This window comes from Coffea arabica, chromosome 1c (assembly GCF_036785885.1).
Source record: "Coffea arabica cultivar ET-39 chromosome 1c, Coffea Arabica ET-39 HiFi, whole genome shotgun sequence".
Taxonomy (NCBI): domain Eukaryota; kingdom Viridiplantae; phylum Streptophyta; class Magnoliopsida; order Gentianales; family Rubiaceae; genus Coffea; species Coffea arabica.
In genome coordinates this window covers 45,919,687-45,944,997 of record NC_092310.1, presented here as the reverse complement: position 1 = coordinate 45,944,997, position 25,311 = coordinate 45,919,687, and the positions used below count along the sequence as shown (strand labels likewise).

Sequence of the window (25,311 nt, the reverse complement as noted above, 5' to 3'; positions counted from 1 at the left end):
TTGACATAAATAAATCCCATATTTAGACCGAGCTACCTCAATACCCAGAAAATACTGTAGATGACCTAAATCCTTTGTCTGAAAGTTTGCCTGCAGATTGGATTTAAGTTTCTGGATCCCCACAACATCATCACCTGTAATCACAATGTCATCCACATAAACAACTATTAAATTTTTACCAGCATTAGAATGCCGATAAAATACAGAGTGATCTACTCCACATCTTGTCAGACCGAACTCCATGACAACACTACTAAACTTGCCAAACCAAGCCCTCGGAGACTGTTTCAATCCATATAAGAATTTTTTCAAACGACAAACCAACCGCGGGTTCTCCCCTTGAACAACAAATCCAGGAGGTTGTTCCATATATACCTCTTCTTCCAAATCTCCATGCAGAAATGCATTTTTCACATCCAACTGATACAATGGCCAATTATAAGTTGCTGCCAAAGAAATAAGAAGACGAACAGAGGTAATCTTTGCAACAGGAGAAAATGTTTCTAAGTAGTCTACTCCATACACCTGAGTAAATCCTCTAGCTACCAGACGAGCCTTCAATCTATCAATAGAACCATTAGGCTGTACTTTTATAGTGTACACCCATTTACAACCAACAACAGGCTTACCTGAAGGACGAGGGACAAGATCCCAAGTACCATTTTGTTCCAAAGCAGACATCTCTTCTTGCATAGCTAATCTCCAACCAGGATGATTAAGAGCATAGATAATAGACTTAGGAATGGAGATAGAATCAAGGGAAGCAACAAAAGAAGAATATGACATAGAGAGACGAGAATAAAAAACAAAATTAGAAATAGGATGTGAAGTACAATGTCTCTTACCTTTGCGTAAAGCAATAGAAAGATCTAACTCAGAGGAGGGCGTCATATCTGGATTTGAAGATTGAGAGTTAATTGGTGAAGTGCGTGGCATATCAGGAACTTTCTCAACCATGGAACGACGAGAGTAAACTTGAAGATGAGGACGAGATAATCGAGTTATGGAATCTGGTGGACTAGGTAACTCAGGTAATAAAGGGGAAGGGACTGGTAAAACAGGAGAGGAAACAGAGGGACACTGGTCTAACTCACAAGACATACTTTGTTTGATAAAATATGGAGTGGATTCAAAGAAAGTAACATCAGCACAAGTAAAAAATCGATTGAAAATTGGACTGTAACATCTATACCCTTTTTGCGCTCGTGCGTATCCTAAGAAAATACACTTAATAGCACGAGAATCTAATTTATCCACCTCGGGAGCAAGCTGATGAACAAAGCACACACATCCAAAAATACGAGGAGGTAATTTAAACACAGGTTCATGAGGAAAAAGAATGGAGTATTGACTTCCAAGAATATTAGATGGCATGCGATTAATTAAATAACATGCAGTTAGAACTGCATCACTCCAAAATTGTTTGGGCACATTTATGTGCAACAACAGTGTTCGAGCAATTTCGATTAAATGTCCAATTTTTCTTTCAGCAACTCCATTCTGTTGTGGAGTGTGAGGACAAGAGGACTGATGAATAATACCAGACTTAGTCATAAAGGTATTAAAAGGAGTGAAAAAATATTCTTTCGCATTATCACTGCGAAGTATACGTACAGGCACACCAAATTGAGTCTTTATTTCTGTAACAAATGCACAAAAAATGGAATATAATTCTGAACGATCTTTCATTAAATAAAGCCATGTAACTCTGGAAAAATCATCAACAAAAACTACAAAATATTTAAAACCTAACTTTGAAGTGACTCGACTAGGGTCCCAAACATCAGAATGAACTAACAAAAAGGGTTTAGAAACCCGTTTATTGACTCTAGGAGCAAAAGAAACACGATGATGCTTTCCTAACTGACAGGACTCACATTCTAACGAAGATAATTGACTCAAAGTAGGAACCAATTTTTTCAAATTTTGTAAAGATGGATGACCTAAACGACAGTGAATTTCAAGAGGAGAAACAATAGCAGGACATGCTATCGTACCATTGAAATTGAGAAAGTAAAGACCATTATGCTCATGCCCTCCACCAATCATCCTCTTTGTCTTCAAATCCTGAATGACAACAGAATCAGGAGAAAAAGTAACTGTACATTGTAAAAATTTAGTGAGCTTACTAACAGACTTAGATTAAAGGACAAATTAGGTACGTAAAGAACAGAAGACAGCGGAAGTGATGGATTAATTTCTACAGTGCCTAGTCCTTTAACTTTAGTGGTAGATCCATCAGTTAAAGTAACATGAGGAAAGGGAGTAGACTCTTGAAAATTAGAAAAAATTTTAGAGGTACCTGACATATGATCAGTAGCCCCGGAATCAATAATCCATGAGTCATTACCTTTTTGTGCTAAAGAAGCAGAGGGAAGAGATGCGTGATTTGTAGCTTGGTACTGTAGGAATTTAACATAATCTTCCTCAGATATAGTAACAGTCTTCTGGGACCCATATGCTGAAAAACTCGATTCAATTTGATCAGTAGTAACCGCATTAACAAACCTTTTAACCATGACGAATAGAACCCCAAACCAAAGACAGGGTCAAAACTCAAGATGACAGTGACGTGTGAACAGTACGCATGAACAGTGCCGTGAACAATACCGGCGTAAACAGTGCCGTGAACAGTCGGCGTGAACAGTGCCGCGATGAACAGTGCCGCGTGAACTGTACTTTTGCTAAGATGTTTAACTTGAACCCTAGGACTATTGCTCTGATACCATGTTAACAGGTATCTTGGGAGGAAAACATCTAGTCACCATATTACGAGTGACCAACTAGTATTTATAGGAGTACAAACCTAACAAACTATTTACAAGAATACCCTTACTAATTTATTATCTATACGAATACTTATATTCTCTTAACAAAGAGCAAGAGTGAAAGAAATCATAAAGGCTTCATACGATTCTGATCCCATCTATTGTAATTAGCTAGTTTTTTTATAGACTCATAAGTATTTTTTCGAAACCTACACCAAATGCCTGAGTAGGTGTATGAGAAAAATCTGGCTGAAAGTGATATGAAAACTAAATCAATTTGTTTGGCACTAAATTAAGACTGATATATACCCTATGATCTTTGTAGCAATTGCATGGTAAGGGTTAACATATTGAAGCCTGAAGCCATGGCTTTTCTGTAGTTCTAATGGTTTCTCCAACTTGTTTCATCAGCCTTTTTTTTTTGGTCATTGTTAGCAAGGAGATAGGGAGACACTAAGTGACGTGGAAAAGGTTAGATCTAGGATGAAATTCAACCTGTTTTTCATAGTACATGTCGGGGAGCTAGTAAGAGGGGACAGCAACTACTAAACACAATAATGTCCTCATTACTCTTAGAACTTCTAGCTCTTACTAACCATTTGAGCCACAATCATTTGGGTGTGGACTAATTTCGTTTGTTGTGCTTCCATGAATATCATTTTTGACCCTAAAGTTTTCAACAGTTACCAATAGAGGTTGTTTGAGAAAATGCACTATGTGTTGATGATTTTGGGGAAATATCTTTGATTGAGTTGGATGAAATTAGGTTTTTTGTGCTTACTGACAATAGGTATCTTGGGAGGAAAACATTTAGTCACCGTATTATGAGTGACCAACTAGTATTTATAGGAGTACAAACCTAACAAACTATTTACAAGAATACCCTTACTAATTTATTATCTACAAGAATACTTATATTCTCTTGACACTCCCCCTCAAGTTGGAGCATATATATCATAAGCACCCAACTTGTTACAAATGTATTTCACCCTAGAGCCCCCTAAACTCTTGGTACACACATCAGCCAATTGATCTACAGACGGTACATGAGATGTCTTGATGACCCCGTCAAGCAATTTCTCTCGAATGAAATGACAATCAATTTCAATATGTTTTGTTCTTTCATGAAACACTGGATTAGACGCAATATGAACAGCCGCCTGATTATCACACACTAAATTCATAGGCTGTTTATGCTCAAACCCAAGTTCCAGTAACATGCTCTTCAACCAAACCAACTCACACACAGTGTGAGCCATAGCACGGTATTCAGATTCTGCACTTGATTTGGATACAACTGTTTGCTTCTTACTCTTCCACGACACTAAATTACTACCAACAAACACACAATATCCTGTAGTCGATCTTCGATCTGAGGCAGAACCAGCCCAATCTGTATCACTATATCCTTCAATATCAGTGTGTCCATGATTTTGATACAACAACCCTTTTCCAGGAACACTCTTAAGATACCTGAGAATCCGTATAACAGCATCCCAATGACTAGTACGAGGGGTGTCAAGAAATTGACTCACAACACTCACTGCAAACGAAATGTCAGGTCTCGTTACAGTGAGATAATTTAATTTACCCACAAGTCTTCGATATTGCTTAGGGTCATCAAGTAATGCACCTTGATCTCCTGCTAATTTCACATTGGGATCCATAGGAGTATCCACAGGTCGGCAACCTAACATCCTAACTTCACTCAACATATCGAGTACATATTTTCTTTGACATAAATAAATCCCATATTTAGACCGAGCTATCCCAATACCCAGAAAATACTGTAGATGACCTAAATCCTTTGTCTGAAAGTTTGCCTGCAGATTGGATTTAAGTTTCTGGATCCCCACAACATCATCACCTGTAATCACAATGTCATCCACATAAACAACTATTAAATTTTTACCAGTATTAGAATGCCGATAAAATACAGAGTGATCTACTCCACATCTTGTCAGACCGAACTCCATGACAACACTACTAAACTTGCCAAACCAAGCCCTCGGAGACTGTTTCAATCCATATAAGAATTTTTTCAAACGACAAACCAACCGCGGGTTCTCCCCTTGAACAACAAATCCAGGAGGTTGTTCCATATATACCTCTTCTTCCAAATCTCCATGCAGAAATGCATTTTTCACATCCAACTGATACAATGGCCAATTATAAGTTGCTGCCAAAGAAATAAGAAGACGAACAGAGGTAATCTTTGCAACAGGAGAAAATGTTTCTAAGTAGTCTACTCCATACACCTGAGTAAATCCTCTAGCTACCAGACGAGCCTTCAATCTATCAATAGAACCATTAGGCTGTACTTTTATAGTGTACACCCATTTACAACCAACAACAGGCTTACCTGAAGGACGAGGGACAAGATCCCAAGTACCATTTTGTTCCAAAGCAGACATCTCTTCTTGCATAGCTAATCTCCAACCAGGATGATTAAGAGCATAGGTAATAGACTTAGGAATGGAGATAGAATCAAGGGAAGCAACAAAAGAAGAATATGACATAGAGAGACGAGAATAAGAAACAAAATTAGAAATAGGATGTGAAGTACAATGTCTCTTACCTTTGCGTAAAGCAATAGGAAGATCTAACTCAGAGGAGGGCGTCATATCTGGATTTGAAGATTGAGAGTTAATTGGTGAAGTGCGTGGCATATCAGGAACTTTCTCAACCATGGAACGACGAGAGTAAACTTGAAGATGAGGACGAGATAATCGAGTTATGGAATCTGGTGGACTAGATAACTCAGGTAATAAAGGGGAAGGGACTGGTAAAACAGGAGAGGAAAAAGAGGGACACTGGTCTAACTCACAAGACATACTTTGTTTGATAAAATACGGAGTGGATTCAAAGAAAGTAACATCAGCACAAGTAAAAAATCGATTTAAAACTGGACTGTAACATCTATACCTTTTTTGCGCTCGTGCATATCCTAAGAAAATACACTTAATAGCACGAGAATCTAATTTATCCACCCCGGGAGCAAGCTGATGAACAAAGCACACACATCCAAAAATACGAGGAGGTAATTTAAACACAGGTTCATGAGGAAAAAGAATGGAGTAAGGTAATTGACCTTCAAGAATATTAGATGGCATGCGATTAATTAAATAACATGCAGTTAGAACTGCATCACTCCAAAATTGTTTGGGCACATTCATGTGCAACAACAGTGTTCGAGCAATTTCGATTAAATGTCCAATTTTTCTTTCAGCAACTCCATTCTGTTGTGGAGTGTGAGGACAAGAGAACTGATGAATAATATCAGACTTAGTCATAAAGGTATTAAAAGGAGTGAAAAAATATTCTTTCGCATTATCACTGCGAAGTATACGTACAGGCACACCAAATTGATTCTTTATTTCTGTAACAAAAGCACAAAAAATGAAATATAATTCTGAACGATCTTTCATTAAATAAAGCCATGTAACTCTGGAAAAATCATCAACAAAGATTACAAAATATTTAAAACCTAACTTTGAAGTGACTTGACTAGGACCCCAAACATCAGAATGAACTAACAAAAAGGGTTTAGAAACCCATTTAGTGACTTTAGGAGCAAAAGAAACACGATGATGCTTTCTTAACTGACAAGACTCACATTCTAACGAAGATAATTGATTCAAAGTAGGAACCAACTTTTTCAAATTTTGTAAAGACGGATGACCTAAACGACAGTGAATTTCAAGAGGAGAAACAGTAGCAGGACATGCTATCGGACCATTGAAGTTAAGAAAGTAAAGACCATTATGCTCATGCCCTCCACCAATCGTCCTCTTTGTCTTCAAATCCTGAATGACAACGGAATCAGGAGAAAAAGTAACTGTACACTGTAGAAATTTAGTGAGCTTACTAACAGACATTAGATTAAATGGCAAATTGGGTACGTAAAGAACAGAAGACAGCGGAAGTGATGGATTAATTTCTACAGTGCCTAGTCCTTTAACTTTAGTGGTAGATCCATCAGCTAAAGTAACATGAGGAAAGGGAGTAGACTCTTGAAAATTAGAAAAAATTTTAGAGGTACCTGACATATGATCAGTAGCCCCGGAGTCAATAATCCATGAGTCATTACCTTTTTGTGCTGAAGAAGCAGAGGGAAGAGATGCGTGACTTGTAGCTTGATACTGTAAGAATTTAACATAATCTTCCTCGGATATAGTAACAGTTTTCTGGGACCCATGTACTGAAGAACTTGATTCAACTTGATCAGTGGTAACCCCATTAGCAAAACTTTCAACCATAGCGAATAGCACTTCAAACAAAACAGCAATCAAAATTCGCTATAAACAGTGCACCGTGAACAGTGCCAGGTGAACAGTATCGTGTGAACAGTGCGCGATGAACAGTATCGCGTGAAGACTTTTGCTAGATGTTTAACCCTAACCCTAGGACTTTTGCTCTGATACCATGACAACAGGTATCTTGGGAGGAAAACATCTAGTCACCGTATTATGAGTGACCAACTAGTATTTATAGGAGTACAAACCTAACAAACTATTTACAAGAATACCCTTACTAATTTATTATCTATAAGAATACTTATATTCTCTTGACACTTACAATCTTAAAATAGCATTTAATATGCATTTTTATTCTGTATCCACTAGAATAATATAAAGTTCTGTCAAATGTGCTCTACTTAATTGGTCAAAACTTTAATTTGCCGGACTAAACTAGTGTTTTTGAGAACTTAAGCAAATTGGTTGAAACCGAAAACATAAGGGGCTAAATTCATTTTACATGAAAACAATAGGATCAAATCAGTTCACATCCAAATGATTGAGGACTAAATAACTGTTATTTATCCCTTATTCCATAATCACCATTTTATGGTAGACACTTCCCCTTATATAGTTAGTGGCTATGATTAAGGAACATGCTTTGTGATTATTCAGAAGTTATTGAAGGCTTTGTATTGGCTGTGAATTGTATCCTTCTAACTATCCGATAAGAGTTTATTTGGATGATTTATTTGAGATAATTACTGTAGTATTTTTTGTGATGTGATGTATGTGAGATAAAAAGGTGATTGGGATTTGTGAGGCAAATTATTTTTTTTATCTCTATCCAAACACACTCATTGTTTCTCTTTAACTTGTTTTGTCTTCAGATTATAAAAGCATTCAGGAACCCAGACTTCTTCAACATTGTGTTTCCATCACTATTTGAGATGTGTAACATGGATACCAGTAGCAAGACAGAACAGATTCCTTCCACAACTGGGACCAAAACAGGTATTGCAGATTTTTTTTAAGTCAAATCATTTTTGCCATTCTGAATGTAATCATTTTGTCCCAAGTAAGCAGTATTAGAACTTATGTTTGGATTTAACAGTTAATATGTCTGAAATTTGGTGCAGTCAAATGCTTATCTTTTCCCAAATATTTATGGTAAATGTGCCAGAAATTGTAGATCCTGTCTGTGTTTAGTTTGGCAACTAGTAAACGCTATTGAAGGTTATACTTGGTATGCATTATGAGGAAAACCAAACTGATGAATAGCTTCTCTTTGTTGGGAAAAAAAAAGAAAGAAAATATGAATGTTTTTTGAAGTCTAAACTAATTTTGTGCTTTAGTTTGCAAGGAGTTCTCTACTTATTTTTACGTTTCTGATTTATTAGGCCTTCCTGATTGTTTATTTGAGGTATAATAAGTTGTTAGTCAGTTGAGTAGCTTTGAGGGTAAGTTGAATGAATGGTTTCTTGTATATTTTTTTTAGTCTCACTTTCATCTGTGATCGTAACAAACATAAAACTTGACATTTTGTCAACTATTCCAGTTAAATTTGTTCAATATGGCAATAGATTATACTGGAAACAGTCATGTGCCATGCAATATTGGTACTAAATATATGTCTTCAACTAGCCTTCCAGAGCTTACTCCTGTCAGACAATTATAACTTTGTCTGCTGCCAAGCTACGTAGCTGCTTTACTGTTCAATACCTTAGCCTGAAAGTGTGTTTCCTTAATTCTTCTTCCTTCTTTCTTTCTTTTTTAATTTATTTTTCCTGGCATGGTAGCTTCTTGCCAATGTGGTTGTGGGCTAATAACCTGCATTTGTTCAGCTGATATTGGTCACAAATAATTCTGCTAGTGTTAGGCATTGGCTGACTACATGCGTATGACCCATAGACTTCAATTAATGTGTTTAAGAATTTATATTTAAAGAACCCCACATTTGGCAAACGTGTGGACTTCAGAGCTGCCCACCAAATCAGCTGATGATGTGATGATTTTTGGTTAAGTTATACTTTCTTAAATGTGTAGGTAACGTTCAAAAATATGTTTATAGCCACTGATTGAAGAACTCTGGATGGGCTTTTATATTGTTCCAAATATCTAGTGCAACAAGTGTTCTTTTATTATGAAATTGGAATTTGAGTGTCCTCAATGGTGAGCCATGTGCATTGCACAATTGTCCATCTAAAAGAGCGATGGTGACAAGAAAATGGACTTGGTGCGAAGAATTAATGAAATTTTGATGTTCCTATCTATATTTCACAGGCCTAAACTGAGACTAACCCTAAGTTCCCTTCTTAGTATCTGTCTCAACAAGTGCATGTTAGTTCATGTTCTGCCAACTCTCAACTATTGCAAATTGTTTCCACCACGTGTTCAGGATAATCACAGTATTATCTGGTCCATGTAGGAAAAGTTTACTAAGAACTATGGTATCCGATGATTGATTAATTCCTTCTATAAGATCCATGATGTGAGGGAATATGCATGTAATTTCCATTCATTTCTTCAATTTTGGGGGGTTTGTAGCCCTACCTGTGTCACTTTTCCACTGATAATAATTTGTTTTTTCATTTTGTATTCATTTTTTTTTAAAATAAATTTAAAAGTGGTCTACCAATTAGCCAAGTGTCTTTGGAAACTATTGTGTCTACAAACTGTGAATCTTCTTTTACATCAAAAAGTGAATGTGTGGGAACTTTCCTTATTGCCGCGTGATGGTTTCCTTACTTATATAGGTTTTTGAATCTCTTTTCTCCACTTTCCTTTGAGCTTTTCAGGAGAAGAAGATTTATAGGCTGACAATGTTTACGGACTTTTATAGCACAAAGCAGTAATGTCTTGAATTGCCTGATATTAATTTCTTCATGGAAAGTCAGTCAAAAGTTGCCTTTTCCTATGCTTTTTTTGCATGGAACTTCAATTCTAATCAGCCATAGCTACATGGGGAACAAGAGATCACTCAATCCCATAATTAAAGAATAAATTGATATCTGAATGGAATCTTGTGTGGGGAATGACATTTGGAACATATGTTGGTTCTAATAGAGTATTTTGTCTGTGGACTATTAGAATACGCATTAATGTACTCATTCATTGATACTGCAGATACCTGTGCATAAATTATGATGCTAGGATTTGCATATATATACACCAAAGTTATTAATAATATGCACATACAGAAAATTGAAAAAAACTGTGTGACTTTTGTACATTGCTTTTAAATTCCTCAATGCAAAAGATATCTGACCTGAAGATGATTGAGCTATGATATATTGGTTGCAGAAGAGGCTGAGCTGGAAAATTTTTCTGCTGTACATGGTAATATAGTGAATTGTATAACATCACTCATTCATGTGGCACGGGTCACTGATATTGTTGAACAGAAGACAAAGTTGATAGATGTGTTTTCAATCTCTCTCACACCTAAATTCCCATGGACCGGTATTACACTTTTCACATTTTAAGTCCTTTATAAATTAATTATGGTTCATCTCCACTAATAAAATTGTCCTTTGGCAGTTAAAATGTCAGTGTTTTCATCATTAAAAGAGCTTTCCTCGAGGCTTGGTGACATTCCATTCAACTCTGAAGATCCTTCTTTACCTGCCAGCTCAACTGCTTTCTTTCATGAGGTAATTCAATATATCTGAGTAATTCCACATCCCTTAGATTAACATGTGTCTGAGTAAGACATCGGCTAACCATCTGGCTTCTTCCAGTTATTCCATAAGGTGTCTCCAGGGGTGGTTGAATGTATAAGGACAATCAAGATTGGCCAGGTATCCCCTGTTCTTTTATTTGCTTCACTGAGTCTGGAGTAAAGTTTATATTCAGTTTTCTCATCTCTCCAACATTTTTCAGTAGTTTTCTGATATATCTCTTTGTACTTTTTTGTTGTTTTTGCTTTCTTCCTTTTTCCTACTTCGGTCATCTCAACAATGTCTTTCCTGTTAGAGAAGACTTCTTGGGTACTCCAGTAGTTTGATTTGAAAGTCCCTGTCTTAGTAAATCTCAGGTTCAAGTCCCTCAACAAGGACCTTGATATTTTTTGAACATTTAGTTTACATTTTTTTTTTATATCCATGTTTAGAATTCCTGTCTAAGTTGAATCTATATTCTGTCTTTCTAAAGCGTACATGTCAGTCCTTCCTCCTTACGCCGTAGATATTTTGATTTACACTATTGTTACAATCATGCAATGCCAACAGATACTGGAGGCTTTTTCCTAATTGGACTTTGTTGTAAATCCCGTCCATGACACTCAAATACTAGTTCCATATTTGTACTTTCTGAAGTTACATGTCTAATTTTAAGCACTCACATGCACATAATCTCTTTTCATCGTGTATTGGTGATTGTTTGATTCCTTATGCATGAGCTCCCATGCCTGTTTTCATTGTATTTTGGTGATTTTTTTGATTCCCTATGCATCGTCTTCCTATCTGACGAGTAGCTTATCCTTCTGGATTCAATGCAGGTTCATGTAGCAGCATCTGAGTGCCTCCTGGATTTGTTAACTATGTACCGAGATACTCATCCAGTGCATCCACCAGAAGTAGGGTTTAAGGATGAGCTTCTTCATCTGTCCGAAATAGAAAAGAGTGAAGAGGCGAAGTTTTCATTGACGAAATGTGTTGACATCCTCGAAACTCTTGAAAGAGACAGCAATACTCTTTCCTGAATGTAGCTAGTTACAAGCTAGGCGCAGGTATCGTCTCCTATATATGAAAGAGATGCACTTTTTTTTTTGGATGTGGTCGCCAAAATTCAGTTCTGGTCTAATCTTTTTACCTGCTTCCGACGCGCCGGTGGATGTAGGCAAAAGGAAAGCACCAGAAAGTAGAGGACCATGATGATGGTTACAGAAGTTAAATTTGAATATTGAGTCTATAAAATGGTCAATATGAAATTATTCATTCATACTTCTTACGAATCTATTTCCCAAATATGGAAAATTGTTTGAAATTTTTGTATTATTTCCTTAAATTTTGATGTAGTTTTTGTTGGTATTGCAAATGACATCCTGTTTATTATGCTTCCTGCGATCTTCTGTTAGGTCCAGGATTGAATTAATTCTCAGATATTTTTTAATATTGCGAACACAGTTTTTTTTTTTTTTTTTTTGTTAAAATATCATTAATATCGTAATTTTCCTCGAATAGTCAAGTCTCAGAAAGAGCAGGCTGAGAAGTCCCAAAATTGGTCCAAGAAATAAGAGAAAAAAAATGGTCCGAAAGCAAGGCCTGTTGTTGTTTTTTGCTTGGTCGACAACAATGCCCTAATTCAAGTTCCAAATACTTGTGTGATGCCAATCTCAAAAAAAGTATACTAACCAGACAGGCAAACAAGCAATTTTGTATATTTCTGCCTGTTTTTGGTGAAACTATGAGTTGAACAAATGCTGTGCGGGCCTTCCCTGGAGACATCATACCGACAACGAAGAGATGCTTCGTAGTCACCAAAGTCTTCTGTTTAATCATTCAGCCTAAAGTAATATATGGGAATCTAACATCAAATTAAAATACAGAAGCATGAAGCCTTCATGTACGATGACACAAAATGGCAAAACTTTTAATTTTCTAAAGCCAGCATTCTGTTTTTTTCTTGTTAATTTTCGTACAGGTCTGACAATTGGCATATGGACACCACTCCACAAATGATGCCTGATACAATAAATCCCTTTGACGGCATTTGGAGCTAAAACAGTGCTTTATAATATCTTGGATAGGACAAATTCAAACACGTATTAGATTCTTATACTTACAATTTCAAACAAATCCCGTGATGTTCTCTGCTTGTGTTTTAGTGTTTACCTCATGCATGGTTAGCCATCTCGATCGAATACGATGCCACTCGGTCAAGTCATAATCGAAATGGAGAGGAGCAATATGATACCGATCCTCGAATCGTGGATACTTTTATATCCGCGGCGATTCGCTATGACTTGACCGATTCGAATCTATAATGCACGGAATCGGCCAAAATATCAATCAACTCAAAGTCGACTCCAATATTTTTTTTGGTCATATTTTACCTTTTATAGTATTTTCCATTTTTTGGATTTTTTTGAAAATTTTTATGTACTATAACATGCGTATCACTTGATATTCAACTAATATACCGCAACAAATATGAAACAACTATGACCGCAACGCAACCGCAACCTGCAACGGCGAACCATGACCTCATGCTTTCAGGTCCAGCAGTCTGGAGAGGGGTTATAAAGACCAAGGTATCTATTCTCATTCTTAAAAGGCTAAAAACACATGCACACACAAAGAAAGAGATGGAAATCCAAGAAGCACAAGGACATGGCCATTTGGTTCTAGTCCCATACCCATTACAGGGGCACATGACCCCAACACTTCAGCTTGCAAGTATCCTTCACTCCAAGGGCTTCTCGATCACCATTGCGCATGCCAAGTTCAAGTCTCCTAAAGCTTTTGATCACCCTGATTTCAACTTTTTACCCGTAGCAGAAAACCTATCTGAACATCATATAGCCAATAAAGATCGTATAGCTCAAGTGTCAATTATCAACACCAAATGTGAAGCACCACTACAGGAAAGTTTGACAAATCTAATCAAGCAAAAGCCTCAATCTCGAGTAAACTGCATCATATATGACAGAGTCATGTACTGTGCAGAAGCAGTGGCTTCCAATATGAAGCTTCCAAGCATTATACTGCGCACCAGCAGTGCCTCTTCTTTCATTGCTTACTGTGCAATTCTAAACCTTCCCCTAGAAGACTGCATTCCGCTTAAAGGTACTTACTTCCAAACTCTACTAGCCCGATGGACAAATGAGTTTTTTGAGTGTTTATCTAAAACTTTACTGTAACTCACTGTAGAAGTCGTAGGAAAAATTTTTGAAGTGTATAAATTTTTGGATATTTTGAAGTGTATAGTTTAAAATTTTTGAGAAGTTTTTTGAGGTTGTTGTGGCTAAAAATGTTAAAAAATTTGTAGCAGATAAATTTGGCAAAAACCTTATTTGGCAAATAGGCCCTATATACATACACACGACTAATACTTCACATGCTTTGCACGTGATTTTGTCATTACAAAATGTAATATTGTTTGGTGGAAGCACATGTGCTGTGGATTTGAAGGTTTTTGGCCTACCATGCTTTACTTTACTGCATATATTGTTGGTTGAATAATTTCTTTTCTTCTTCAAATAGTGATGCATGCCAACTCCCTTTCCAATCTCCTTCATTAGATTGGATCTCTTTGAAATAGTTAATAAATTAGCAATTTTATGTTTTTTTCTATTAAAAGAGAGAAATTTTACACAATTTGCATAATTGACCTCAGAATTTGCTATCAAATAACAGTTGTAGGGAAAAAATGAAATTGCTATACCTTGGGGCCTAGCCTGTACCATAAGGCTCTGATTTTGAGTTTTTTCTAGAACATTTTGCCATAGTGCGTTGTTTGTTGAACAATTTTTTTTCCTTTTTTGGATAGTGAAGCATACCAACTTATTTTTCGATCTCCTACGCTAGATTGGGCCTCTCTTTAAAAGTAAATAAAATCGCCATTTTATGTATGAAATTTGACTTTTTAGACATTTTAAAAGGGTCAAGTTTTCACTTAAATACTTTATAATTAACTGCATATTTTGTAATCGAATAATAATTGTACACAAAAGTTGTCAACCTTGTGATTCGGCTTGTATTGTTGGGTTTGCAATGGCAACTTCTTGTGTCTTCTTTGACTCTGTCCATCATTCATTATACTACTTCCATTGCTTGTCAATTAATGAACCAAACCAACAGTTGCAACAAGAGAGATTTATTTGTGTTAGATTTTTTTTTTTTATTGGGACTTGTAGAAATTGATTGTATGTATTCAGAAATAATGAAACAAAATCATGGTTAGAAACTTTGGTGAATGATAAGCATATAAAGAGTAGTGTAAATTATGTGACAATAATCCCAAATGCTTATGATTTAAATTTTGGTGATTGTGGTAATTTCTAAAATTATCATGTGCTTGTCATTTGCTTTCCTTGATTTTCATATACCGTAATTACTACTCCATCCATCCCACTTTGATAGTCCTGTATTCATTTTTCATCTGTCCCATATTGTAGTCCACTTTCCAATTGAAGAATGTAGTTGTATTTTAATTTTCCTAAAATACCCTTATTCAATGTAAGTAGTTGTTACTATAAACCTACTCCATTTAATGAGAGTTGATTCTTTTTTTACCATCAATTCAAGTTTTCATAAAGTTGTACCATATTTAATGTGAGGGTGTTTTAGGAAAATAGCAATCTAAATTTACTTTTCCAACAAAATTAACTAATTTTTCTTAAACTGTGTGAAAAAAGAAACAGGACTATCAAAGTGGGACGGAGAGAGTATTTCCATTGTTAGCTACAGATTGTGAGTTCTATTTTTGTCTACTTCTTTCTCTTTGGTTATTTTTAATATTCAATATTCCTAATCTAATCCTACTTAGGGGGTCTTTTTTCCTTTAAATTGTAGCGATATGGCTTTCTATAGTTTACCTACAATGCCATTGTGAACCTATTTCTGCATGCTAAGTTAGGCAGAAGTTCAGCTATAATAAATTACATACACAAGAGAGTAGTATATGTTTTTACATTTTTTTTCCTTTCTTCTTTTTCTCCTCCATTAGATATGGCGTGGGAATTGGTTGCTGAATGGATTTTGTCTGCTCAAATTGATTCCAAGCTTGACTTTCAATATACGATCTTCTCACTCTACTCTCTATTTTTTTTCCATTAAAAGTACTCTTATGTTTTTTTGTAATTTCTTTTAAAGTATAAGTAGGAGGGTTAGAACCCAAAATGTCTTACTTACACTCCTTTTTTCGAACTACTCAACTAAGATTGTCAATAGAGTCGGGTCAGTCCAATTTAGACCTTAGAAAAAATCTGGTGTGCTTAACTTTTCATTGAGTTGGACTGAATTTGGGTCTGAATATTATGCCGAACTAAATGTGAACCCAATTTGGAATTTATTATGTACAAACCCAATATAGGCCCGGAGCTTTAATCTACAATTGACCCGAATCGGGCTATCTTTTCAGACTTAGGGCCTGTTTGGCACCCTAGTTTTTTACCAAGTTTTTTAGCTACTAGTTTTTTAACAATTTTTGCTACAGGAACCCCAAAAAACTTTTCAAAATTTTTTACCTAAACACTTCAAAAATCTATACACAAAAAATTTCTCAAAAACTTTTCTTCCTCCCTCACCCAACCCACCACACCAGACACTGCCTCCACCACCTCTCCCGGCGCCGATCACCTATTCTGGCGCCGTCGGTAACCTCAAAATTTTTTTTTGAATTTTTGAGTCCCTCACCCTCAAAATTTTATTATATATATTATATATTTATAATATTATTTATTTAAACATATTATAAATATTTTATTTTATTTAAAATATATTTTTACATATTTATATAAATATTGTATACCATATAAATTAATATTAATATAAATATGTAATTATACATTTATATAAATATTATATATTATATATTTAATATATATAATACATATTATATATATTACACATTTATGTATATATATTTGTGTATATTTATATACAATTATATTATGTATTATGTATAACATAATACATTTATACATAATATTAACACACAATATTAATTATACATTTATACATAATACTAATACATTTATACATTTATATTAATTATATTAATATATTTATACATAATATTATATATTTATATATTTATAATATATTAATTTATATATTTATATAATATTCATTTATAATAATATACAATTATTACATTTGTAAATATATTTATATTATGTATTATATATAATATAATACATTTATATATTTTTATATAACTATATAAATATATTTATTTATAAATGTATTATAAATGCATAAATATATATAAATATTTAAACAATAAAAATTATAAATTATAAACAATATTAATTATACATTTATGCATAATATTAATACATTTATATTAATTATATTAATACAGTTATACATAATCATCATATATATTTATAAATTATAATTTATACATTTATATAATATTCATTTATAATATATACATTTATATTAATTATATATTTATACATTTATAAATATATGTATATTATGTATTATATATAATATAATACATTTATATATTTTTATATAAATATATAAATATATTTATTTATAAATATTTATAAATGTATTATAAATGCATAAATGCATATAAATATTTAAACAATAAAAATTATAAATTATAAACAATATTAATTATACATTTATACATAATATTAATACATTTATACATTTATATTAATTATATTAATACATTTATACATAATCATCATATACATTTATAAATTATAATTTATACATTTATATAATATTCATTTATAATTTATACATTTATAAATATATGTATATTACATATTATATATAATATAATACATTTATATATTTTTATATAAATATATAAATATATTTATTTATAAATATTTATAAATGTATTATAAATGCATAAATGTTTAAAAATATAAAAATTATAAATTATAAAATACTCAAAAATATGTTTTGAAAATACCTCTAAAAATAATCCAAAAAACGTCTACAGTAACATTTCAAAAACTTCTACAAAAAAGTTTTTCACCTTACAAAAACTTCTACAAAATTTTTTCAAAAACTTCTACAGTGCACTACAGTAAAGTTTTAGACAAACTCCCAAAAAACTCAGGTTCCAAACAGGCCCTTAGTTTGCTTCATTGTTTTGTTTACGTGACTTTATGATTAGTATTCAACTTTAGTCAGTTTTTCTTTTTTTTTTTTTTTAAGTTGATGATAATAATGGGTTACAAATATTTTGGTAGTGCTATTTCAGTTTTCATATTTATATAAAGTATATACAACTATGAGAGGGATTTGTATCTTAATTGCTCACATTATTAAATCAATTGGTAATGGTTCAGTTTTAATTCTAATTACTCACCTTAGTGATTCATTTGGTAATCGAAATGAAATGGCTCGAATTACTGCATAAAAGGGCACTTTGATCATAGCAAAAACTACGACAAAATAATGCTTACACTCCAAGTTACCTACACTCCACTTGCCTAAACTATCCATACTTCTACAAGGAGTATAGATAGATATAGATATAGATAGATGGATGGATGGATGGATGGATGGATGGATATAAAAGAGAGTGTGTGTGCATATATAAGCAATAGAACCACCCATAGTAGAAATCATCACAGAAAATTGTGAAAATCTTGCAAGAAGAAAAGAAAAATGGAAACATGATCACCAATGTATAGTTCAATAAGATTTGCAATCTACTTCAAATTAGGAACTGTCAGATGTCAATTATAAATGAAGCAAAAAAATTGTGGTGAAGAGTTTCTGAATTGATTATCAGTATCATCTAACCAGTAAACAAACACAACATTAAAAAGACAGCAATAGTAGCTGATGTACAAGATCGTATATGGCAGAATCTATATCGCAGGAGCCAGTGCCAGGCCTTCATTCCATCAGGTTTAAAGACTTACCAGCTTCCAACTATTTTGGAGATCTTAAAGACCTACTAAATCTTTAGGCCACGTCAGCAAAACAAAAACTTCCTCAGCTGTGCTCTGGAACAGTGTCGACTATCTTGAGCATGATTCGCTAGCACAATTTCAGCAGCAGAACGAAGGAAAACACTGTTTCTCAATAGGTCCGCTCCACAGGATGGCCCCAACTGCATCGACTAGCTTATTAACAGAGGATACCGATTGCATAACATGGATCGATAAGCAAGCTATCAACTCAGTCATCTATGTTAGCTTGGGAAGCGTAGCAACCATGGAAGAAAGTGAACTTATAGAGATGGCCTGGGGGCTAGCCAACAGTGAACAACCATTTCTGTGGGTGGTTCGACCTGGACTGGTCAGGGGATCAGCAGAATGGATTGAGCACTTACCAGAAGGCTACCAGGAAACTATTCAAGGGAGGGGATGCATAGTAAAATGGGCTCCTCAAAAGGAGGTTTTGGCACATGGTGCAGTGGGAGGATTCCTGAGCCACTGCGGTTGGAAGTTGGAACTCAACCCTGGAAAGCATTTGTGAAGGAGTTCCAATGATATGTAGGCCTGCATTTGGAGACCAAAAGGTGAACTCGAGGTATATTAGCTATGTATGGAAGATGGGGATTGCATTGGAGAATGGCTTCAACCGGAACATTGAGACAGCCATAAGAAGACTGATGCAGGATCCGGAGGGGCAGCAGATGAGGCAGAAAGCAGCTGCATTGAAGGAAAAGGTCAAGCTCTCCATAGACAAAGGTGGTACTTCATACAACTCAGTGAACAACTTGGTGGAGCTCATCTTGTCATTGTGATTAAGATCACTATTAAATCACGGGATGACCGACTTCATCAACTTCTGCTCATGGCACAATGACCTAACTAATTTGAGGTTTCAACTAATGATGGGAATTTTGCTATGTTTCTTTAGATCATTTGATCAAAGGACTAATGAAATTTTAAGTGAATAATACTATACAAAAAATGTCCCTTGATTGTGTTGTTTATTCCAACAAGAAGATTGGTGATTTTAAAAGAAGGGATAATATCAGAAACCTCCCCTGTGGTTTCTCTTAATATCACTTCACACCCCTAAGATTTTAAAAATATCTCTTACCTCCCTTATTTTTGTTTTTTGTGTAACAAAATTTTTAAAAATCCTAAACTACCCTTCTACTTGCTAAATAAAAATACTCCTACATCACTTTGTTTACTTCAAGAAAACTATCATCTTAAAAAACAATATCTAATAGAAATACCACATCATAATGCTATAGTCCATAAAAATATATATTTTGAAAATAAAAAAGATATTTGTAAAGAAATACGCTTGACCAATTTAACTGTATATGTTCAAAACTGATTTCTTATGAATTTTATATTCTTTTTCCAGCTTCTTTCCAATCCTTCCCCAAACCTTTAAATTGTACTGATCGTTATAAAAATCAATCCAAAATAAGCAAATAAATCATATCCCACTCTATCACAATCATAAAATTAAAGTAAAAGATAAATAAAATTGAATTTATTATAATTTACAAACAAAAATCGCACAATCATCCAAAAAATGAGTAAGAGAGAATGTTGGAGAAAAGGGAAAGAGAAGAAAGTGATTTTTGTTTCTTTTTTTTTTTTGAGCTCCCCTTTTTTTATATGTGAATTATTTATCAAGTGAGGGTTAATATAGTCTTTTGGCAATTACTAGGGGAGGTAAGTGATATTTTTAAAATCTCAGAGGTGCTAAGCGATATTAGGAGAAACCTCAAGGGAGGTTTTTGATATTATCCCTGTTTTTAGAGAAAAAAGAATGTGATTCAAGTCATTTAATACTGTAAATGGGATCAGATTTTTATCCCAAAAAATTACTTCATATGAGTCACGTGGTAGATTCAAACTAAAAAGTAGTCTGAGATCTAAGTTGGGACTAAATTTTACTAACTTAATATTGTAAGGATGTAAAATCAACATTTTAAAAGTGAGAAACGAAAAAATTCATTGATGAAATGTGAGAGACATTTTAAATAATTTTTCCTTTCATTTTCAATGAAATAACTGAGTAAATATTTTGAAACTATTTAGTTTTGGTGTCGAAGCCCATACAGGCAGCTCCGTAAAGTACTCGACTTCTGACTCATGTAGAGATAAAAATAGAAGAATCATCTAGTTTCCCATTACGAAGAAGATCCTTGTATGCGCCATAAAATTAACATTTTTTTCATCGCTAATTAGACTTGCAACATTTGGGAGGTAGAATCCACGAAAACATAGAAATACTACAAAAAAATTTTGGTACCTATTAGGCACGGTAAAAGCAAAATCTACAAATTCAGCAGTAATATACGGTCCTTTATTAAATTGATCCAAAGCAAACTGGCTCAGGACCTATAGGCCATGCGGTTGGGAGATTAATTTGGGTAAATTTCAGATATGGATCAAAGGCAAATATATGAGGAATGAAAAACAAAATGACAAAAATGAGAAGCATTGCTACTATTCTTCAACTCAAAACAATTGTTATATTTCAATGGCAAGATAACGTAGTTGGAACATTGCCATTTATAGGCAATCAATAACGGTATCAGACTTTCCAATTTGGGGCACACGGGGAGAGGGGTGAAAACTAATACTTAAGTTTAGAGGGCACGAACTTAATAACAAAAGAGTTTTTTTATATTAGAATTTTATATTTGCAAATATAATTGGAACCAAACTACTCAATATTTGAATTAAGCTCGAGATTGCTAAGAGTTCATTTGAGTTTTGTTTCCCAACTAATCAAATCAAACATGAATAACGTTTTGTATTAGACAAAATTTTAAATATAGATCAAACTTGTTCCACTTAGCATAATATTTGAAATTTATATGTATCAAATTCAGCCAAACTTGTCTCGATTAAAAAATGAGCAAAATTTAAGCAAAATTTTAAACTTTTTTGGGATATACAGATAATCTAGAACATTAGATTATTTGATTCAATTTGGCTCATTTACACCCTTATTTCCAAGTAAGATTTTTGAAATTTTTGTGGGGGGCAAAAGTAAAATATAAAAAGAATTTCCACACAATACTAAATTCTCAAGTTATGGAGAGGAAAAGTAATTTATATCATAATAATTTCTTGGAAAAATAAAAAAAAGGAGGTAATGGGAAGAATGGATGTTCATAAGTAGGTCAACTTTTATTTAATTTGGTTTTAGGGCATGGGTTAAGGTTCATAAATAGCAAAAAAAAAAATTATTTTGTGGGTAAAATTACGGAATTATCATTAGTGCAGGCTTTACCACTTGTACATGCGTATACATCACATGCGCACAAACGTGCATATTCGAATGTAATGTATGATTAAGCATTCGTACGTGAACATACATCATACCAATACAAAAGAGTTGACAAATGTGCACATTTGAATGTATATATGTATTCTCCAATGGGCACACTTTCATTTTTTTCGGAGAAGAGTTGTTTTGAAAACTGGACCGCACCAGTTGAACCACAAATCGGTCATAGCTCTAGTCCGGTTCACATCTCGGGTTGACTGGATTTAAAAATCGATAAGAACTATTTGAACAGTGTGAACCGGATTTAACAGTTGAATCGGTGGTTTTTTTGTTTTTATCTATTAAATTGAATATATATATATATATATATATATATATATATAAAAGAATAGGTTTTCCTTAACCCTAAAGACTAATTATTAAATGTCACGTTCACTCACTTTCTTCTCATTTTTTGTCTCTTATCAAGTTGGCATCTCTATTTTCTATTTTCCTAACTTTCTCCAAACTGCAAACTTCTTTTTTTTTTTTTTAAGTTGCAATCTCTAAATCTCAGGAACGTGAATTAAAAATTTAAATTCAAAATGTCTAATTCCCATGGACGTGAATTTTGTATAATTTTAGAATATTGTGATATATTTGGGTTCGATTTAAGATTATTTTTTGGTAGATGCAATTAAGACTGAGATGAAATTTATTTGTTGGAACTTATAATTTAAAATTTTTATTTGTGAAAATCCAAGTTCTTTGAAAATATTAAACTTTTTATCATGTAAAGTTTTAAATTAGTCCATTGCATGTCTTATTTTGTACATATATATTTATATAAATTATTTTTAAAAAAATTCATTAAACCAGGGTTGAACCGATCCGACCGGTTGAATCTCAACCCGAACACCTCGCCGGTTCAATTAACGGTCCGAGTTTCAAAACACTGATTGTAAGTAAAAGATCTTGAATGCAAGACCTCTTGCTAATAAAAAAAATAAAAATATAAAAAATTCATTTCAATACATATTACAATTCAATAACGAGCATATTGTTACTAGAGGTACTTGAGCTGTGCAAAGCACAGTTTGGGCCCCCTAGAAATTTAGTGAAACACATAACATCAAATTATTTTAGCACATGATGAATGAATATAAATATAGGAGAAAAGTTGAGCATCAAAACAATTAAAATTGACAAATGTCATTTGAACTCTCATTTTTATTAATCACACTTTCACTATTATTTTTATCATGTAGTTTTTATGTATCTTAGGAATACAATTAACAAATATAGAGTATAAATAAATTTCTCGCAAAATTTGTTGTGAAGAGAAATTGCATCTAAGAGGATTAATACACCATGAATGCATTACTGTAGTAGCATAGTTTTAGTTGTAACTAAACCAAAAGTAGTCATAATGCTTCCAGTACTTTAATAATGCGAAAAAGTTTAGAAAGCCACTAAGACATGGCACAATCTTCAACATTAATATTGTGAGAACCCGTATTTTTGCATTTTCTAGGTTTTATTATTTTTCATGGCTTGTTTTCGGCATTTTCGTGCTTAGGAAAAATTCTAGACAATTTTAAGGAGCAGATATAATTTTTAGATGATTTTTCTAGTATCGAATAGGTTTTGAGAAATTAAGAGTGTATACCGGAGTGTATATCGGGCTAGGAAATTGCTAAGTAGAGGAGCGCAAGGATTTTTGGCCTTTTTTATTAACACCCCCACGGATAAGTTGAAAATGGAGAATGTGGCCGTAGTGAAGGAATTTCCGGATGTGTTTCCTGATGAATTAGTAGCCTTACCTCCGGAAAGAGAAATTGAATTCAAAATAGACCTGCTACCGGGAGCCTCACCCATCTCAAAAACACCATACCGAATTGCTCCTGCCGAGCTCAAGGAGCTCAAGTTACAATTACAGGACCTTTTGGAACGGGGATTCATTCAAGAGAGTGGGTCTCCTTGGGGAGCTCCTGTACTGTTTGTAAAAAAAAAGGATGGTGGTTTGAGGATGTGTATTGATTATCGAGGTCTGAATAATATTACAATTAAAAATAAGTATCCACTGCCCCATATCGATGAGCTATTTGATCAATTGCAAGGAGCGGTGGTTTTCTCGAAACTGGACCTCCGCCAAGGGTACTACCAGTTATTAATCAGAAAGGAGGATATTCCGAAGACCGCCTTCAATTCGAGATATGGGCATTATGAGTTCGCAGTTATGCCATTCGGACTGACCAATGTTCCTGCCGCTTTCATGGACCTAATGCATAGGGTTTTCAAGCCCTACCTGGATCGATTTGTAGTGGTCTTCATCGATGACATCCTGGTCTATTCCAAAACCCGTGAAGAGCATGAGCAACACTTGAGAATTGTCTTGCAAACCCTGAGAGATCATCAACTATATGCCAAGTTCAGCAAGTGCGAATTTTGGCTGGAGAAAATTACTTTTCTGGGGCACGTAATTTCTCATGAGGGAATTTCCGTTGACCCGGCGAAGGTAGAGGTTGTGACTAATTGGAAGAGACCCGAAAATCCCACAGAGGTTCGCAACTTTCTAGGACTGGCTGGATATTATCGGCGTTTTATCAAGAACTTCTCCAAACTAGCCGGTCCTCTAACCGATTTGACGAAGAAACATGGTCGGTTCTTATGGAACGCCTGAAGTGAGACAAGTTTTCAGGAATTAAAGAAAAGATTGACCATGGCTCCAGTTCTAGTCTTACCAAACGGGGTGGACGGATATGCTGTGTACACTGATGCATCCCGAGAAGGCCTGGGTTGTGTATTAATGCAAAACCGAAATGTGATCTCTTTTGCCTCGAGGAAGTTAAAATCCCACGAGCAAAATTACCCGACCCACGATCTGGAGCTAGCTGCAGTTGTTTTTGCTCTGAAGAAGTGGAGGCACTACTTATATGGAGTAACTTTCGAAGTTTACTCCGATCACAAAAGCCTAAGGTACCTCTTCTCCCAGAAGGAATTGAACATGAGGCAACGAAGATGGATGGAATTTTTGGAGGATTACGACTGTACCATCAACTACCATCCGGGAAAAGCAAACGTGGTGGCCGATGCCCTAAGTCGCAAAGTTCAGGTCGCGAGTCTAATGATCAGAGAGTGGGAATTGTTAGACTCCGTGTGTGAATGGAAACCCTGCCCTGGGAGCCATAAGGTGATTTTTGGCAATATTAAAGTGACTTCTACCTTTTTGGAAAGGATTAAAGAAGCTCAAAAGGAAGATGCACTGGTGCAGAAATGGGGAGAGAAAGTGGAAAAAAGAGAAATCACTGATTTCACCTTTGGCCCTGAGAGTATTTTAAAATACCGAAATCGAATAGTGGTGTCGAAAGATGAATCGTTGAAAATAGAGATTCTAGAGGAAGCCCATCGATCCAAGTATACAATCCATCCGGGTAGTAGTAAGATGTATCAAGACCTGAA

The 25,311-nt window shown here is 34.3% G+C and overlaps 1 protein-coding gene and 1 pseudogene across 3 annotated transcripts in view; both read left to right on the top strand.

Moving 5' to 3' along the window:
- LOC113703465 (uncharacterized) overlaps window positions 1-11,973 on the top strand; it is a 36,289-nt gene extending 24,316 nt beyond the window's left edge. For 2 of the 3 annotated variants that reach the window (XM_072073434.1, XM_072073439.1), the window contains 5 exons: window positions 7,897-8,020; window positions 10,310-10,468; window positions 10,547-10,659; window positions 10,747-10,806; window positions 11,505-11,973. In XM_072073434.1, the coding sequence (XP_071929535.1) occupies window positions 7,897-8,020; window positions 10,310-10,468; window positions 10,547-10,659; window positions 10,747-10,806; window positions 11,505-11,708 (660 nt within the window). In that variant the 3' untranslated portion in view covers window positions 11,709-11,973. The remainder of the gene's footprint in view (window positions 1-7,896; window positions 8,021-10,309; window positions 10,469-10,546; window positions 10,660-10,746; window positions 10,807-11,504) is intronic. The other variant, XM_027224839.2, reaches the window with a different exon arrangement.
- Window positions 11,974-13,292: 1,319 nt separating this feature from the next.
- LOC140005604 (UDP-glucose iridoid glucosyltransferase-like) lies at window positions 13,293-19,494 on the top strand (annotated as a pseudogene).
- The last annotated feature ends 5,817 nt before the right edge of the window (window positions 19,495-25,311 follow it).